This window comes from Hydra viridissima, unplaced genomic scaffold (genome assembly GCF_058129835.1).
Source record: "Hydra viridissima isolate aposymbiotic clone 2 unplaced genomic scaffold, HvirCarnegie_v1 scaffold_1, whole genome shotgun sequence".
NCBI lineage: Eukaryota > Metazoa > Cnidaria > Hydrozoa > Anthoathecata > Hydridae > Hydra > Hydra viridissima.
The window spans coordinates 17,214,814-17,233,620 of record NW_028324300.1 but is presented as its reverse complement, the minus strand read 5'-3'; the positions used below and the strand labels follow the sequence as shown (position 1 = coordinate 17,233,620).

The 18,807-nt window shown below is 29.2% G+C and overlaps 1 protein-coding gene and 1 long non-coding RNA gene across 2 annotated transcripts; one reads left to right on the top strand and one right to left on the bottom strand.

Moving 5' to 3' along the window:
* Positions 1-2,643: 2,643 nt before the first annotated feature.
* LOC145189307 (uncharacterized) lies at positions 2,644-5,013 on the top strand. Its single transcript, XM_090091773.1, has 2 exons — positions 2,644-3,214; positions 3,454-5,013. The coding sequence occupies exons 1-2, from the start codon at positions 3,101-3,103 to the stop codon at positions 5,011-5,013; spliced, it is 1,674 nt and encodes a 557-aa protein (XP_089947899.1). The 5' UTR covers positions 2,644-3,100.
* A 6,504-nt stretch (positions 5,014-11,517) lies between these two features.
* LOC149893645 (uncharacterized) lies at positions 11,518-13,162 on the bottom strand. The gene is made up of 2 exons (XR_016453852.1): positions 13,028-13,162; positions 11,518-12,175 (listed from the first exon to the last, which is right to left on the bottom strand). It is a non-coding gene; the product is annotated as an uncharacterized LOC149893645 (long non-coding RNA).
* Positions 13,163-18,807: the final 5,645 nt, after the last annotated feature.

The window sequence follows — 18,807 nt, the reverse complement described above, 5'->3', positions numbered from 1 at the left end:
CAATTATCTATGAACATATTTAAGGAATCAAAATAAGGACTTCAGTTGTTATTCGATAAAGAAAATCGTTACAAATAAGCCTTTCATATTTTAATTGAGTTGACTTCTTGCTTATAAAAGTAATTTATTAAAATAATTGTAAATGATTTTCTGATGGGTATTTTTTGGATTCTTTACTATTTCCTTTTTTTTTCCTGTCGTGAAAGGTCTTAAAGAAAATCCTGATTATAAATACAGTGGTAATTTTTATCACATAATACTACATTAATTGATGTTATTGTCGCTTTGTTTACGCTTCGTCGGGTATACCTTCCTCGAGGATTTCAACTAGATATGATTTAAAAAGATCTAAATATTCCTGCAAAGAAACGCTGTTGTTGTTTATGTGGTATATATGACCTTATATTATAATATTGTTTTAAATTTAGCACTTATGTTAAATAACTAGATGTTTTCAAACTTTAAAGAACGACAATGTGCTATTTCAAATATTCAAAAAAACTTTGATTTTTGTAATAAACATGTTGCACTTTATGAAATTGAAGTATTGTCCCTTCATAAATTAAATATTTTTTTTACATATTATTAAGAACATGAAGCGCTCTATAATAACTTAATAATGTGAAGTGAAGTACAGCATCAAAAACCATTAGCACCTAAAAAAATGGAAATAGTAAATAATTTTTTTTTAATAAAGAATAATAGAACAGAAATATTTTTTTAATCTTGTATGCATTATATGCAAACATAGGTAGACAAAATAAATCTATGAAACTAAAGTTTTTTTAAGTTTCTCATGTTAACTTTGCCTGTGTAATTAGGCCAAGCAGTGTATACTTTAAACTTTTTGACTAATGACCAAAAGAAATATAATCAAAATGATCAGGTATCAAATCAAAATAATCAGGTATCAAATTAAAATGATGAGTTTACCTGCAAATATATGCTGGCTCATCAGCCATAGTATCTCCTTTGATTTGTACCAAGGTGATGATGGTGCTGAATAAAATATTTGCAAAACTAGCGAAGTATGCTAACTGCAGCTTGACTGGCTTGCATGAGAGGTGTCACCTAAAATTATATGAAACAACATGTGAAAAAAATATCGATATTGATAATTATACTTTATTTAAACAAAGCAAGTTAGTTATCTGAGAGAAAAGTGAACTTTGACAAGGTTAAACTCAAAATAATTTTAAAAATACGGTAACCTTACCAAAAGTAACAATTAATAAACTGAAAAATGGATAAAGTTATTTTTAAGTAAGCAAACATGATTAGTCAAAAAAAGGTTTGCCACCCCAATTTTAAAACTTTTTCCCTGAGTTTTCCCTGAGTAAAGAATGTTTTCCCCCGAGTTTAACTTTTGAAACTCCCTGAGCTTCTCAATCTTTCCAGGTTATCCCAAAGATTTTATTTATACGTATTAAAACATTATTTATACTAACAAGCTTAAAGTTTTACAACAACAGTTATATCTTGAAAATTTATTGTTATCTGTCTTGACAAGCCATTCTTAAAACAAACATAAATTATGGTACAAAATTGGAAAAAAACATATTTTCTGTAAACAAAGTTTTCCAGGTTTCCCTGGGATTTTTGCTACCTCTGGGTTTGCTAGATATTCCAGGTTGAATAAAAACCCTGTATAAGCACCACCTTTAAGCTGCATTTGCAACAATCCATTAATAACAAGCATATTTGACAATAAAGAATCATAAGATTATAGCTAATCTTTTTGGCTTTGACTAATAATTCTTACCAATTACTGCTTGAAAACTCCCAGTTGATAACAGCCTTATTTATCTTGACCATATGCAGCTACAATAATTGGAATATCCATTGTGACTAAATTTTTATAAAGCTGTTAAAACAACGATATGAACTATGACCTTAATACTTAATAAGACATGTACCTTTTTAAAAAAAATTGTGAAGAAGAACATATACTTAATTATAAATATTTATTATATCTTTATTATATATAAATTATTTATATTATTTATAACATTTATTATATCTTTATATATAAGTATTATAAATTTATTATATCTTTATAAGATGTTATATTGTTGTACAGGGACTGTTGCAGTTATAATGCTGCACAGGGACTTAAGATACATATTCCCACATAATATAACATCTTATAAAGATGTTATACTATTATAAAATTAATGGAAAGTGCTCTAATTCGAAGTCAAAGTTGTAAAAAATCCCATTAAAAACCCTAATATTCGCCATTTCTTTTCAAAACGCTTTCATTTTTAAAGAAAATTAATTACCGCTACATTGCGCAATAGTTAGACCTGGTTTCCATCAGCCTTTGTATTATTATTTTAAAGTATTATAACGAAAGTGTAATAACAAAATGAAATTAATGGAAGATTTCAAATAAAAGTTGAACGTAGAATATGAGAATGTAGAAAAATTGATCAATAATTATTATTGTATTGTACGCTAATTTATTTTATTAAAGAAAACGGTTTGAATGTTACATTTTCTAAATTTTATGTGATGAAACAGCTATGAACTAAGTTTCAAAAGTTCTTCTTTTAGGAAACAAAACCGTTGAATTCTTTTTTAAAATTTATTACAAAAGTAGGGGAGAACGGGGTGAGATGGGACATGGGGTGAGGTGGGACTTGGCAATATCTCAGTGAAAAATTTAATAAAGCAAAAGTTTTTTATATATGTTATAAGTTTGCAATAGCTTCTTCATATTATTGTGTTTTTTAAGTTTCAGGAGTATTTTTTTTTCGGATTATTTGCGAATATGTAAAAATCTAACAATTTTCCTGGATTTTGAAGACATCATTAATATTAAATATTTATGTATTGTTTGCATATATTTTTATGTTTATGGTTTTTAATTATTCACTATTGTTTTATTTAACTACTGAAGAAATATGATTAGCATATCGCTACGAGAACTATATAAAATAAAGGTTTTCTCACACTTACGAGTAATGGGGTGACTTGGGACAGGAGATATGGGGTGAAATGGGACACTGTTCAATTTTATCATTTTTTTAATTTACTGTACTTTAACTTTTATAATCAATATTTTTGTAAAAAAGCAAGTGAACAGAAAATTATATTTATGTTTATGATAAGATTTCAATGTTTACTTTATAGTAAAGTGTTTTTTATCATAGAAAATAATTATTATTATATTGGATTTCTTTGTTACTTTGTCCTGAAGACATCTTTCACAGTAAGTATTGTTTTAATGCCAATCATTTTTGTATTTTAAATTCAGTTTAAATAAAGTTCTTCACTATTAGCCTTATTAAATTTAATCACATTATAAGTTTTATAGGGTTGTGATACTATTTTATTTTCATTAAAATAAATTTAAAATTTATAGCCTAATCTGGATTTTGGTTAATGCAATTAAAAAGAGCATAATTTTTTTTAATAATGGAGTGAGTAATATGAGTAATAATTTTTCAGATGCCAAGAAAGTACAAACGAGTGACAAGTCGGTTAAAGCCTGATGCTCATACAATAAAAGCTGCTGTGATGGCTGTCGAATCTGGCTGTTTATCACTACGAGCAGCTGCACAAGAGTATACAATTTCAAAATCAAGTTTACAGCGGAAAATAAAGGCTAACAAAGAAACTTCTTACAGTAACTTATACTTTGATGAACAACATAAATATATTTTTAATAAGACACAAGAAGATGAACTTTCAATATATCTTCGTCAAGCATCTAATATGCATTATGGACTTGATGTTAGAGAAACAAAGCAACTTGCATATCAATATGCAATTAAAAATGACATTAAAATACCAGAAAACTGGAAAAAGAGTGAAACAGCTGGAACTGAATGGTTTTATTTATTCTTAAACCGTACAAAATTATCTATTCGTACACCAGAAGCTACCAGCCTCAGTCGAACAACTAGTTTCAATCGCACAAATGTAGATACTTTCTTCAAAAACCTTGACAGTGTGCAGAAGCGCTATAACTTTTCTGCTGATTGCATTTACAACATTGATGAAACAGGTCTGACAACTGTTCATAAGCCAGTGAAAGTGATTGCTGGTAAAGGAGTAAAGCAAGTAGGACAGGTAACTTCTGCTGAAAGGGGAACCCTAGTTACAATGGTGGGTTGCATTAATGCCCTTGGAAATTTTATTCCACCGTTTTTGATATTTCCTCGTGTCCACTTTCGTAGCCATATGCTTAAAGGTGCACCAACAGGTACAAAAGGTGATGCTAATCCTAGTGGATGGATAAATACAGAAATTTTTTTGAAATGGTTTGATCATTTTGTGGAGTATGGGCATCCCAGCAAGGATCATCCATTACTTTTAATAATGGACAACCACAAAACTCATATATCGATTGAACTGATGGATAAAGCTAAGGAAAGCAATGTTGTGCTCTTGACATTGCCACCCCATTGCAGCCACAAACTCCAACCACTTGACAGATCAGTATTTGGGCCATTAAAGAAATTTTACAATTCAGCATGTGATTCATGGTTAAAGGCGCATCCAAATACTCCTATGACGATATATGACATTTCTGAAAATTTAGGAATAGCTTATACGAGAGCCTTTACTTCCCAAAACATTCAAAATGGTTTTAAAGCAGCTGGCATTTTCCCGTACGATCCATATGTTTTCAGTGATGTCGACTTTTTATGTTCTTATGTATCTGATCGACCAATTCCAGCAAACGACAAATCCGACAAACAAACAATCCCCACATCACTGTGTATTGTATCTGAAGTTATTAATGAAAAGAAACAGCAAATCAGCACTTCTGCCTACCATTGGACAGCAGAAGATATAAGGCCATTTCCAAAAGCGGGTGAAAGGGTGGCAAAGAGAAAAAGTGCAAAAAAAAAATGTTCTAGGTCTCTGGTATTGACTGACACACCAACAAGAAATGAACTAGTTGAAAGTTTATCAGAATGTAAAAGAAAAAAAGAAGATAAAGATAAGAAAAAGAAAAAAAGTTACCCCCTCAGAGATCAACGTAATTTTGACTCAATTTAAACATCAAGCAACCTGTTGAACAAAGTTACAAATGCATTTAGAATGGTATTTTATTCTTGTTAAACATAAATAAATTTTGTGTATTGTTATGTTTTATAAGGAGTAGAATAAACAATTAAATAATGCTTAAAATTGTTTGTTTCTATTTTTGTCCCATTTCACCCCAACCATTGTCCCATTTCACCCCAACATGGGGTGACATGGGACAAACAGTGTCACTTTAAAAAACCAAGCTCTTGAACTTAATTTGATGGTTAAATAATGGGTTTTGCAATAATTTAACATGACAATTCATTGGACTATAGTTTTAAACCGATTTGTATGGTTATTGTGGAAAATTTAAAGCACAGCACGCAAGCAAATTTTTTTGTCCCATCTCACCCCGTTCTCCCCTACATTACTTGCAATATAGTTTATTCTCTAATGAATCAAAAAACCGCTATTTTGATTGCCACAAAAAATTGCGCAAGATAAACATACTTTACCGACTTTTTTAACGTAAAAACCATGCTATTAATGTATTGTCAGCAAAAAGATCATTAACTTATTACTTTCAAAATGGCGACTATTAGGGTTTCTAATGGGATTTTTTACAACTTTGACTTTGAATTAGAGCACTTTTCGTTGATATTCAGGTCTATATTTTTATATTTTTCTGAATCAGCATAAAATTCTCTATCATAATCAATCATATAAAAAAAAAAAGGGTTGGGGGGTGGGGAGAAACTGCAGTTGCGCCAAGATGTTATATCATTATGATGATTATATATGGTATATCAAGCATCTTAATAAGATGCTATATCATTATGATGCAGTTATTTTTTATTAATATCAAAGATTATTGTTAACCCTTATTATAATATACATAATTTATATATGTTAAGATCCCAAACAATATATCAATCTGACAATAGAACTATATATGCATCATAATAATGTAATGCCATTTTCATTTTTTTGTGATTTTAAAGTTACGCCAAAGTTTAGGCAGCTCATAGCTAACTAGACTTTTCTTGCGTAAATTGAGCTGAGCAATTTTCTAAAATGTTTGGTGAACTTATTTCAGTTTGGTGGATACCAATAGTTTAGAACTGATTTACGCAAAAACTTTCGAAAGTTTTTTTGAAGCGCAACTGCGCAAGTTTGGTGAATACGACTTTTACAGTTTTGAACTTACGCCAAACATACGCAAAAAAAAAGTTTAGTGAATAAGCTCCCTGAACTTTTGACAAATTTGCGTTAATAACTTCCAAAACCTTTACGGAACGTTCTTAGAACGTGCCCGAACGTTTCTAACGTTCGTCGAACGTGCTCGAACGTTTTGTCTTAGCTGGTTAGACATTTACCAAACCAACATAACAGAAATATTTATTAATTTGCTTGAATTTGCATGCTTTAAAATGAGAGTAAAATCTTAAGACTACAATTATATACATAACTTGTAACTTGGCGTACATTTTAATTATTCTAATGATTTTTAGTCGTAATTTTGTATGGAAAATATTGCAGAAAAAGTTGTTTAGAGGTACTTATTTTGTGTAAAAAACAAAATTAAAAAAATACTAAAAGGCTTTCAAGCCTTGTATTATCAAGTTTTTTTCATATTTCTCTTGCACTTAACTTAACAATTGTAATACAAAAATACTTCAACAATATATTTTGTAAAATTTACAAATGTGTTGTTAAAGGTGGTTACAAATGAAGCATTTTAAATTCTGGGATAAGTGTCAATAACTGTCATTAAACTTAGGATAAAGAAAGCCTTCAGAAGCTTGCAGTTTAAATCTTTAACCATCATTAGGTGAATGTATAAGACACGGTAATCACGATTAGTCTATAATAAGTTTAAATATAAAAAACATTTTCCCTCATTTGAGTTATGCTAGTAACTAGCTCAGCTTATGTTTTCAATGCACATTAATTGCATCAAAGTAATAAAAATAATGTAACTATACTACGCAGAAGCAGTTACGTTAAGTGCAAAGTTACCTAGTTTCTTTGATAATTTTTTGTTAAGTATAAATTGGATAGGAAACTTTTTTAAAGCAGAGTTTTTATGACTAAAGAAGTTTCACAGTTAGGATGTTGTATAATCTGTGAGAAAACTACAAGCTATCCGGGCAGTAATGGAGTCATCTTTGAAATTTTTGAACATACTCAAAAATTACTTTGGTTCGTGAGATCCCGAAACTTGATTGAAGCGAACCAAGGTGATTGCGGAGATGCAAGACATCGAGTTGGCAGCGCTATTTCTTGTCTTGCTGAAATGCGATACTGACGCAGTCTACGATGGTTTTGGAGTGGAAGAAAGAAAAGATGCAACGAAAGTTGAGATAGACTGGACTTTTTTTTATAAATATATATATATATATATATATAAACAAACAATATCTCATTATTGATGCTTTGTTAAAAAATTACTTCAAAACTTAAAACCATTCTCTAGTTACAAAGCTAATTCCTTTTTTTCTATCAGCGCGACGCTTAGCGCACTGCTTAAATTTACAGAATCTCTTTCACGTTTTTAGGATTTCTTTTTTTTAAAATTATAACAATCATTCAACAATACATTTTTTTAATGTTTCTATTTTCTTACTATTTTCTATATTTAATAGTTCTTTAATTCAATTTCTGTCGCAAATATATTTCACTCTTTTTTAATTGTGCGGAGTACTATAAGCTGTCTCGCTACGTTTAACTATAGTTAGTAACTCAATATGAAATGCATAATTTTTGCTTAGTATAATAATATTTACTTTAATAGGCTTTAGAATGGATAGGTTAGATTTTTACGCTTATTTCTTTTAAAGAATCATTCAGATCTCAAAAAGACTCTGGAAGATTTACAATACAGTTATCAAAACAAGGTATTTTTTCACCAGCACCATCTATATTGGAAAAGTGTTTAAGGTGTTTATATGATTTTGTTTTTAAACCTAAATGATGCCCTCCTAATATCATCCTCGCTGATTCCTTTCTCTAAAACTACTACTTATCTAAAATATATTTTTTTGTTTCATACTTTATATATATTAATATACAAAATATTTATAGCGCCTATATAAAATATTTATAGCGAATGGTGTGAAGCACTAATATATTACTAGCCTATCAAAAGTCCAACTGATTAACATATGTTATGCCCTTATTGTTTTGTACTCTTGCTAATATTATCTTCTAAACACTATTTTTGTTTCGATATTTCAGTGTCACTGCCATTACATCAATCTAAATAGAATTTTCTACACCTTGTAACTCCACTTTCATCCTTTAAAACCTGTTGTGGGAAACTTGTTTAAAACAAACCAAAGAGACTTGTAGTTATAGAATATTTCAGTAAAATTACAATAGGAAGGTATATAAGACGTGGATTTGATCCTTCTTTTTTTCAAAATTTTTGTTCTGTGAAGCAATAAAACTTTTTGGTATATGAAAATGGAAATCAATATTAAAATGAGTTTTCAAAGTAAAATAAACGCAATAATACTTGATTGGTTAGTAACGCAGCAACTAAAGAGAGTATGCAAATGTTAGTTTGTAAAGTATTCAAGTATTTTCTGATAATAAAGCACAAACCAGATATAAATATAATTCTTTACATCAGCTAAAAATAGATCTTTTATTATGCATTAGCTAACTTTGCAACATAATACTTAATTCTAAACATTGACTCTTTCTATAATTTTATTCAAGTTATCACCAAATAGTGGAGTAACATGGAATGTCATTTTCATTCCAGAAGGTATTATTATTAGTGCAATGTATAGGCAAGAAGAATGTGCATTTCGATAGTGCTAACGATCAATACTATATCTTCATATGAGCAAATTACATAACACTAAATCTAGTTACTAATGTTGGAAAACAATTATCAAGAAGATTTCACAGACACAAATCCCATTCGTCAGTTTTAGGCTTTAAAATTTTCAATTACGTATAAACTTGATAAGAATCTGAAAACCTTGTTATTTTCCAAAGAGTTAATAGTATTCAAATTCACTTGGAAATTATTTGAGGATCTTATAAAATTGATTGATTATCAATTCTTTTATGAAAGAGTCATGGTACGGAGCATTTGCACAAAATTATTTAATCACCTAAAAATTATTGCATAATTAAGTGCCAGTTAACATAATGCAACAAGTTGATTTACCTAATATTAAAAGTAATAATAGACAAAATTTGCAGGCTGCTGATAAACGAAGAGTTATGAATAAAATAATGTACCACCTAAGCTCTGTAGCTTCAGCTCAAGATGATCAAATTTAACAACTATTTAGTATCAAACATAAACTTATGATAATATTTTATAACAAAGTTTTATGTGAACAGATAAATGAGCAAAAATTTGTTCATATGCATGCAATGTTAACAAAAAAAGAAAATGATCATATTGATCTTCATCAAATGCCAGCAACAGTTAGAGTGTGAAGAATGGTTCTGTTGTAAAGGTTTTTATCTACGATAAATTTTAATCCAGCTTGTAGATTAGCTAATGCAGTTAATATATTTGTTGTTTACAGATTAAAGACATACCGTAAATAGTTATTTCAAAACTCTTATGAATATAGGGTTAAAAGTCAGCAATTTAGTCCGTCCATCATTTTCATTTATCATCGGGCTCGACGATTTTTAGGCAATTGGAAGTGTTCCTAATTTAAATGATGGTCCTATTACAATATATCAAGCTAAAGCAATGCTGAAGCCGAAGTAAAAAAATTTGCTTCTCAAGATAATGAAATATATACAAAATGGCTTATTAGGATATTCTATATGATGTAATCGAAAAAGATTAGTGAAATTTACTGCACTTTCATTAACTGAAAGTAAAAAATTAACATTACTTATCTAAACCCAACGGGACTTGAAATTTAAATGAAGATATACAGTTTTTTAATTTTTGCAATTTTAAATGGAGATATACAATTTTTCACAGTTTGCTAAGGATTCGTTGTTAGTGAAGCTTTTTTCTAGATATTTCGTAGAATTGTAATCTAATTATAGTTTAGTCTGACTAACCTAGGTGAGAAGAATTTTACAGTTTATAATTTTGTGCAAATAAAATGACTGTTGATAAATTCGATTGTGCTAAATCTGCAACAAATTCAAGTGAGATTGGCGTGTCACTAACATATTTAGAACAAAATTTTATAAGAAAATCTGGTAGCACAATAACTGGTGTCTAGGGTATGGGAAGTAATATGACAACAAGTGTAAGTGAATGAAATAATAACCAAGCTGCTGCTACAAAGAATTATGTTCACAGTAAAATGCATGAGGTTACAAATGTTCTTAGTCGAGCAATTGGAAATGGTTGATCAGTGAAAACAATACCTATTTAAAATTCTTATAAGGTATATAAGATCTCATAAAATTTGATATTTGATCTCATTTAATAGCAACTTTATCAGTTTGTTATTAGTAAGAAGTGTAATGAGATGCGTTTATTATTTTATTCTTTTATTGTTAGTAGCAGATATAATGAGAGAACTTTGGTGCGTGGGACTCCATATTTAAAAATGACTTCATTAACATTTAAAGTTATAATGACTTCAAAAAATGACTTCATTAACATTAAAATAATAATATAAGAAATAACTGTAAAATATGGTGATATATTTGGTAAATAATCAGTTGGTAATTACAAATTACCATCTTATAGATTCATTCATCTGTTCGTTCACCGCAAATGCTTGAATGTAAAAAATTCATAGTAACAAAGCAAGCTTTGTTATATTATCATTTAATGAAAAATAATATATCACTCCTTACTAATTTTACTAAAAAATTTCTTTCAAAACTTCCATTTTATTTTAATATTTACTAATTGCAGCTTTACATTTTTTTAAAATGATTTTTAACTCAAAATTGAGTGCAAAACCCTTATTTAGCTTTACCCCACACAAGCATTCCTTACTTTGTGCAAACCTTCCATGTCCATATTTCCTCTCAATTTTTTTTTGCTATCATAAAATCTCTACAAAGATTGAAAGTTTACCATAGCTTAATAGTTGGACATATGGTTGAAATAACTAATTGATTTCTGCTGCAAAAATTAAACTAATGATTAAATTGAAGCATAACTTGATGGTCGGACAGATTGTTAAAACGGGTTTTCAGGTTTAAACTTTTAACCATAATTTTAATCATAGCTATAAGGTTAAGCATATGACCAAAAAAGGCCATTCAGGTCTTACAAATTCTGTTCCAAGTTTTTTATAGTGGTTGAAATATTATAATAGCTAATCATTTGAACATGTAGTTAAAAGTTGTTTGCTAGATTTTAATTTTTAGCCATAAATTTGACCACCGCTTAATGTTTAAACATTGGTCAAATAGGGCTGAGCCAGCTCTTGCATTTTTCTTTTACTAACATTTTAGTTACAAACTTCAGCAAAAGTTAATTTTTTGGTTATTTTTTAAGTTTTAAAAAATGTAACTCAACCACTTTTGAAAATACCATTCTTAAACTTCTTCGAAGGTCTGAAAAATAAAACACTTTAGTTGTTCCCATTTTATCATCCTGCATCTAATTATTCTGCTTATCTGACTAACTACATTTTAAAAGCACTTTTTTCGTTAAGTTATCTTTATCATTTACAAATTCTGGAACTACAATACTTAGCCAAACTGAATTATAGAACAAAGTTTCTAGAAACTATAAGTAAGCCACGAGGAACAGGCTCTGACTCTTTGCTAACGCTCATTCTTTTATATTCTTTAATTATTAACAATTTACTCAGCCGAATGTTCATGAAAAGTTAGGCTGGTGTATGTGGCGATTGTATCAAGTTTAAAATCAGATTCACGGTACAACTTTGTCACCGAATTTCGTTTGTGAAAATTTTATAAAATCTCATGAAAAAATACACCGTGTAAAAAATAGGGGAGCTTCACTAACAATGCCATAGGATTTTATTCAAAACATCTGCTCTACCCATCTCCAGAAGAGCATTTTTGACATCTGACATAAAGTCGGAAGGATTTCGTAATTCCAACTTTTTTAGTAGCTCGTTCATTTTAGCCACATCACTATGTTGATTGAGATCGATATAATCAATAACAGCTTCATCAAAACCTGCACCACGTGCAAGCCTTTTCCACTCCGGAGAGATGCTCTCAAACAAAAGGTGTTTTATTTTTCCATCCATGATAAATTTTTCTAAAGCAAAACCAGATTTAATGCACTTAGTTTATAAAAAATTGGTCATTAATTTTATAAAGTCGATTTTTCATCTTACTACTTATGTTGGTATCTTTAAAACCATTTAATATCCTATCGTTGTTATAAGGCTTTTGTTAAAAAATATTTACAAATTAGATAAGATAGGCTGAAATAATCTTCATCTTTCGAAGAGGTCACCTCATCAGCATGACTCTTAATATAGATATGAAGCGTAAAAAGCAAAGACAAAAGTTGAGGTGGGGCTTTTGGTTTGAAGGGGCATTTTGGTTTGAAACAGAGAGATGAAATGGAACATAGATTTAGAGAAAATGGACATCATGCAGATTTAATTGGTTCATTACCAAATAAAAAAAATATTATGGCAGTCGTTTAGATTCTTAAGAAAAGGTCTATGTTGACCAAACAATTTAAAAACAGTAATAATGATTCAAATGAATGAAGAAACGTTGATAAAATATTGCAATATAGAGTATAAAATGTATAGCTATACGTAGTTTTGGTATACTTGACATATACTCAATATGCAGAAAAAGTATCAATAACAAAATGGTAATATGGTCGTTAAAAACACAAGTATAGAGGAAATGTGAAAATGACGAAAGCTATTCTCTGGAATTAAAAATACCGACGATGATCATTAAAATGGCTTTATTTTTAACTTGGTACTTTATAATTAGTTGTGTCGACAAAGAAGATTATGGAGTGCTGAATGTATCTTTTTGAGAATAAAACGAAGCAAGTAAATATTATTGCTGTAAAGTAGTTTAAAAATCTATGTTTGAATCTGAGTCGATCATAGAGATCTTTAAACAAAAAATATATACCCACCTGTTCACTTCTTTTTTACTTTTTGCTGCTTATCTTTACAAAAATATGCAAACAGTTAGAAAATATTGTTGAATCACAGATTTATATAAAAAGCTTTGCAGTTAAACTCATTGAGCTCATCCTACTAAACAAATAATCGAGCTGATGTTTGTTTAAAGTCAGTGATATAACAGCATGATAGGAGATATATAAAATGACATAAACTGATCGGTTGAAATGCTCATCACTATTTGTAATTTTTGTGATGGTAAAATGTGCTGATAATTTAAATTTACTAATTAAAACTTTTGTAGTAAATAAGTTCAAAAAATTAAAAAATAAAAAAACAATTGAAAATATGGATAAATGAATAAAATTATAGAAGAATAAAAAAATATTCAAATACACTAATAAATACATAGATAAATAAACAAATATTGATATATACAGATAATGCAAAAACAATCTATATATATATAAAATATATAGAGAAACAAATATTAAATTAATTGTAGATAAATAGATAAATATATAGATATATAAATAAATTTATAAAATTATTTACAATGGTTAAATGTGGAGAAAATAAATGTATAACTACATCGATCTTAGTTTATATAATGTCGTGACTAAAGTTTTTTTATTTTCGGAAATGGTGAATATTTACCTCATCCCAGTGGGCACGGCGATGTTGGTTTAACGTTTAGGCGACGTCGAGTGCGACATCACATTAACGTTTGAAATGGAAAGTTGGATCGACGTTAATATTCGATGTTATCGCGATGTCATCGCGATGTAATCGCGATGATTTACGTCGTTTTGACGTTGATTTAACATCGCAACTCGATGTTAATTTTCAACGTCATTCTCACGTTGGTGCGATGTTGAATTTACGTTGGCGACGACGCTAACCTAAAACTAACATCGAACCGACGTGAAAATGACGTCGATGCCCACTGGGATAGCATCGTTTAAACATTTAACTTCAGAAAGCTTTTCATCATGCTTATTAAAGAGTGAATACACAACAAGTAAGTAGACTTTTAAACACTGCTCATATAATTTGATACAAAACAAAATTTTAGAAAATTTCGAAAAGTGTGCGGGTTGTAGCCATGATGTCGAATTGCGGAAATTGCGGAATTACTACCGTAAAAAGGTTTCAACGAGGTGGTTTTTAAATTGCTGTTAAGAAGTCAAATGTTATTCTTAAATACAATGAATTTATGAGCAGCGTTTTTTATACAAGTCTGCATTTACACAAAAAAACAAATTCAAGCACCTGGTATAAATGTGTTTCTGATGTTAATAAAAGCCTTTTATTCAGTAAAATGATCCTCTTTTTTGACTTGTGTTATTTAATTATACTTCTTTCCCTCGTAAAGAATATGCTTAAGTAGTTATTCGCATTAACATTCAAATCTAGAAAAGTTGCAATATGGCAAATAATTACTTAAGCAATTTGCTTTTTTGCGTTATTGCATGTACTATTTTGACAACCTCAGCGAAAGTAAGCTTTTAATAAACTGAAGAGCAAAGCATAAGCTATTTATTTATTGTTAAATGATACTACTCCTCTTTTCATAACGCCATCAGTGAAAAATAGCACAAGCTAACACTTTACAGCCACTTCTGTGACTTCCTATTTGATAACACCCCTGATAAAATGCTTTTCATATGATGCCACTTATTTAAGGAGTGCCTTCGCTAAAGTGCAACTTTTGCTTTGACATGGATAGAGAAGGAAAATTATGCAAAGTAAAAAAGGTAGCTGAAATTTAATGCCATTACTCGATTTTTCTGCGTTAATGAAAAAAGCAAAGGGTTTGTCTTGCCTGTAGTTCAAAAATCTTACGCATAAATGCAGTAGATTCAATACTTTTATCCTCGATGCAAGCAGTTTTACACAAGCATGCGGAAGCATCAAACCATTAACTTGATCTTCAAACTGCAGTAGCATGGAAAAGTAAGGCTTGTTAGGATGATACAATTCATCATGGTCATCCAATAATTTAAGGATGAATTTAAATGTAGGTGGTGCAACTAAACTCGTCGAACTTTTATAATGAAAGACTGATTCCTTTGAAATTATTCATTTCCTGAAGCGTTCGGTGGTAACTTACAATATCTAAGACATAAAGTAAAATAACAAGATATTGGGTGTGAAATGAATTCAACTAAATATTCTAATAGAGGAATATTAAAACATTTTAAAAACTTCAATGTTTCCTAGTTTTGAATGACGGGGAAAAGATTAAGAACTGGTTATTATTAGGAAGAAGTCATTAGATGATTTTTAGATCAATATTATTTTTATCAGTATCTTGTTTCGAAAATAGATGTTAGGGTTCAAACAAGTTTAAAGGCTATAACAGTTTAGAAGGCAAAAAAGCAGGTGATATGATAACTAGAGAACATACAACAAATACTTACTCAAACTCTGTAAGAAACAATTGAATGTAATAAGAAACAGAAATAAAAAAAGTTAGGCTTATGATAAGACTTAAGGGTTAGAGTTGGTATACATTCGCAACTAGACAATAAAGTAAGGGCAAGTTTTTTGGACTTCCGCGACAAAGCCATAAAGTTTAGCAACATTAATAGAACACGTGCAATCTTAGAAGCAAGAGAAGAAGAAAGATTGAACTCTAATAGAATAAGTGTTAGTAAAGTATTACACAAAGAATGAAGGGAGATGCCCATATAAAAGTAGATGGTAGAGAGACAAAGAAAGAAGGGCTTAAGTTCGAAGATACTCGAATTAGCCATGATTGGCTGTGGGGATAAACTTAGTATTAATGCACATATGTAACGGCAAAACAGCACGGTGATATAATAGAATGCTACTGTAACAGTCGAGATGAACAACTGTGACGACAATAATATGAGTAGCAATAAAAGCAATAATAATATAAGAACAAACAATAAAAAGTAATATTAACAATAAAAAGTAATATTAACAATAAAAAGTAATATTAACAATAAAAAGTAATATTAACAGTAAAAAGTAATATACTTCTAAGAGCGCTATTAGGTCTACACGGTAAAAAAAACCGCTTTAAGGGCGACACTGTGTTTTAGCTAAAATATTCATTAGATTTCAATTATGGCGTATTTACGTTTTTGTTTATAGCTTTTACGTAAATTTAATATAAAAAAAAAGTTATAATAATATTTGCTAAAAACTTCGTGTAGCCCTTAATTTTTCAGACTTTCCTATGTAGACCTTAATAAAAAATATCTTTAAAAGCTATAGTAGGACTACACATATATAAAAGTTCGTTTTATTGCCTCGCTTGTTTCCGACTACAAAACAACTTCCTTTATAAAATCAATTAATTAATAAGAATTAATGAAACCGCATTTTTTTGATTTTTGATTTTTTGTTTATTTGTTTGTTTATTATTAAAAGACTTATTGAATATAAAAAATAGATAAATAAGTACACGGAATTGTATTATCGCGCTCTGATTATGTTCATGTTGTCTCTTGGTCGATTTTTTTTGCAAAAAAAAAGTAAAAAAATTCTCATTATTCATAAACCTTAATTACTTTTATACACTTTGTTTATATTGTTTGGAATAAATTAATTTTTTGTTTACAGTTTGAAAACAGTTTAGCAAACAGTGAATGGACGTCATAAACACGAAACCGTAAGTAGCTAATTTATTAATTAAATTGCATCGTACGAGAAAAAAAATTTTGTCTCGAAAGTATTTCTGAAAGCTTTCTCTTTACTCTCGATAAAAATTGAATATCTTTAAAATATCTTAATCAGTTTTTTTTTATTTATTTGTTTATTTAGATAACATGTAAAAAGTAAAAACTAAAAAAAAATTTTTAGATGTTAGGAAAGGATAACATTTAAGATGGTCATTGAAATATATGATGATGAAAAGAAGAAGAGAAAGAAAAGAATTAATACAATTAATAGTTAAGAAAACCCTCTACTCAAATGTCTGTACTTCAAAAATGCTGATGCTTTCGAAATTTGAGTACGTGCTTATTTTAGCCTAGAAGTGGGATCAAATAGTGGTGTAGATTATGGGACTAGTGCTGACACAATTATGGCCCTGAGGACAAAGTCACTTTAACCACTACACTAGTAATTAGAACAAAGCAAAGATGTTTTTCTTTCTCCCCATCTTGTCCCCTACAATTTATTATTAGCATAAAATTTAGCTTAAAAAAAATTTTGTATATATGATTTCGTAAGTGTTGTCTTGTCTTCTTTATTAACAGTAATACAGTGAAGAAAATTTTTGTTTGGAAAATGTATATATATATATATATAAAATAACAACAACTTATCATGAAGTCCGCGTAGCATAGTGGATGGTTCTAATACTGATCAAAGCGCGTTCAAGGTTCGAATTAAACCTGCCTTATACAAAAATGTTTCTTTTGGGTTAAGTTTTAAATTCTTTTAACCGCGCTCATCAAACTTTTGTACGTGTTAGCATTGTAAAAAGACAAGCATATATAAAACAGTCCGGTGTTTTGTTGTGTATGTTTGTCAACTATGCATAGCAATTAAACTTTTTCATCTCCGTGAGTCTAAACATCTCCCCAAAAACATTTATACTATTTCTAATCTTAAAACTCATGTTATTTCTTCCGAGAGGCAGCTACCCCTCTGTCTCAACTAGTATATGCAAATACAAAGTAAATAGAATTTCTGATATTATGAAATGAAAATGTTTAAGATAATCGTAGGATAATGACGGTAAGAGGTAAAAGAGAAAGAAAACAGTTTACTGCAAAAATTTAAAAATGTTTAAGCACAATTTGTGATGTTTTAAAAAATGACCTAAAAACTTATGTTGCAGTCAGTTTTAGTTTTCTTTTAAATGTTGTTCAAATTCTTGCGGGTTTGAAAAAATGTATAAGTTATCAACCTCATGCAAAATTTTACTTTTAAATAAATAAAGTTCGCTTCTAATCACAAATTTAAATTTAATAAAGAAATATTTGCACTCAAAGCACGATTTCCTAATTGGAAAAAAATTTTACGGATGGATGTGTAAAGTTAAAAAAGTTGCACTGAGTTTTGTAACTTTAAATCAAATAATGAATTAGTATATTACATTTGAATTTTATTTTGTGTCACAAGTCATGGAACATTACCAAGGAACAGGAGCCACTATCAAAAGATTAATAGAAAAAGTTTAAAGCGACCATATAAAAAAGCAATAGAATGTCAGCTTTCTTTTTTGAATCTTGATAAAAAAATTTATTTTACCGATTGAAAAAAATTTTAAAAAATAAAAATTAAAACTAATTTGCAAAACACTATCCTTACATTGTTTGCATAAGCCTACATAAATTTGAAATCGTTTGACTTAGAAATTAAAAATTAGAAGTGCAATTTTTTATTTGAGGAAAAAGGTACGTGGCACGAAAAAAGTAACTTTAATATGAAAATTAAGTGTTTTATGAGCCCGACTTTTAATATCTAATGAATTTTAAAATCTGCCACCAGATTTGCAGGCTGTTTGTAACAACTTTTATGCTTCAAAAACATCTTTCCCTATTACCAGAAAACGACCTTTCCATTCATAGGTTTAGAAAATTTCGGTTGCCGTGAAATAAAAAACAGTATTTTGAGAATTTTTATAATAAATACAACAGCATTACAAGGATAGAAATTAGCACGATGCGATAATCTCTGACGCGCTTTTGTTTGTTAGTAGTTCAAGTTAATACACGTTTTCCAATTCTGGTTATTTGTAGCTGTAGCATTGTTAATTAAAGCATCTGTTAAACAAAGACGAAGTGTTAATGCAAATTGACTAAACTCA

What these genes read in the sequence shown, in the direction of transcription:
- LOC145189307 (XM_090091773.1), top strand. Translation starts at nt 3,101, where the DNA reads ATGTTTATGATAAGATTTCAATGTTTACTTTATAGTAAAGTGTTTTTT. An exon ending in TCCTGAAGACATCTTTCACA is followed by an intron (nt 3,215 to 3,453) that starts GTAAGTATTGTT and finishes ATAATTTTTCAG; the next exon opens with ATGCCAAGAAAGTACAAACG.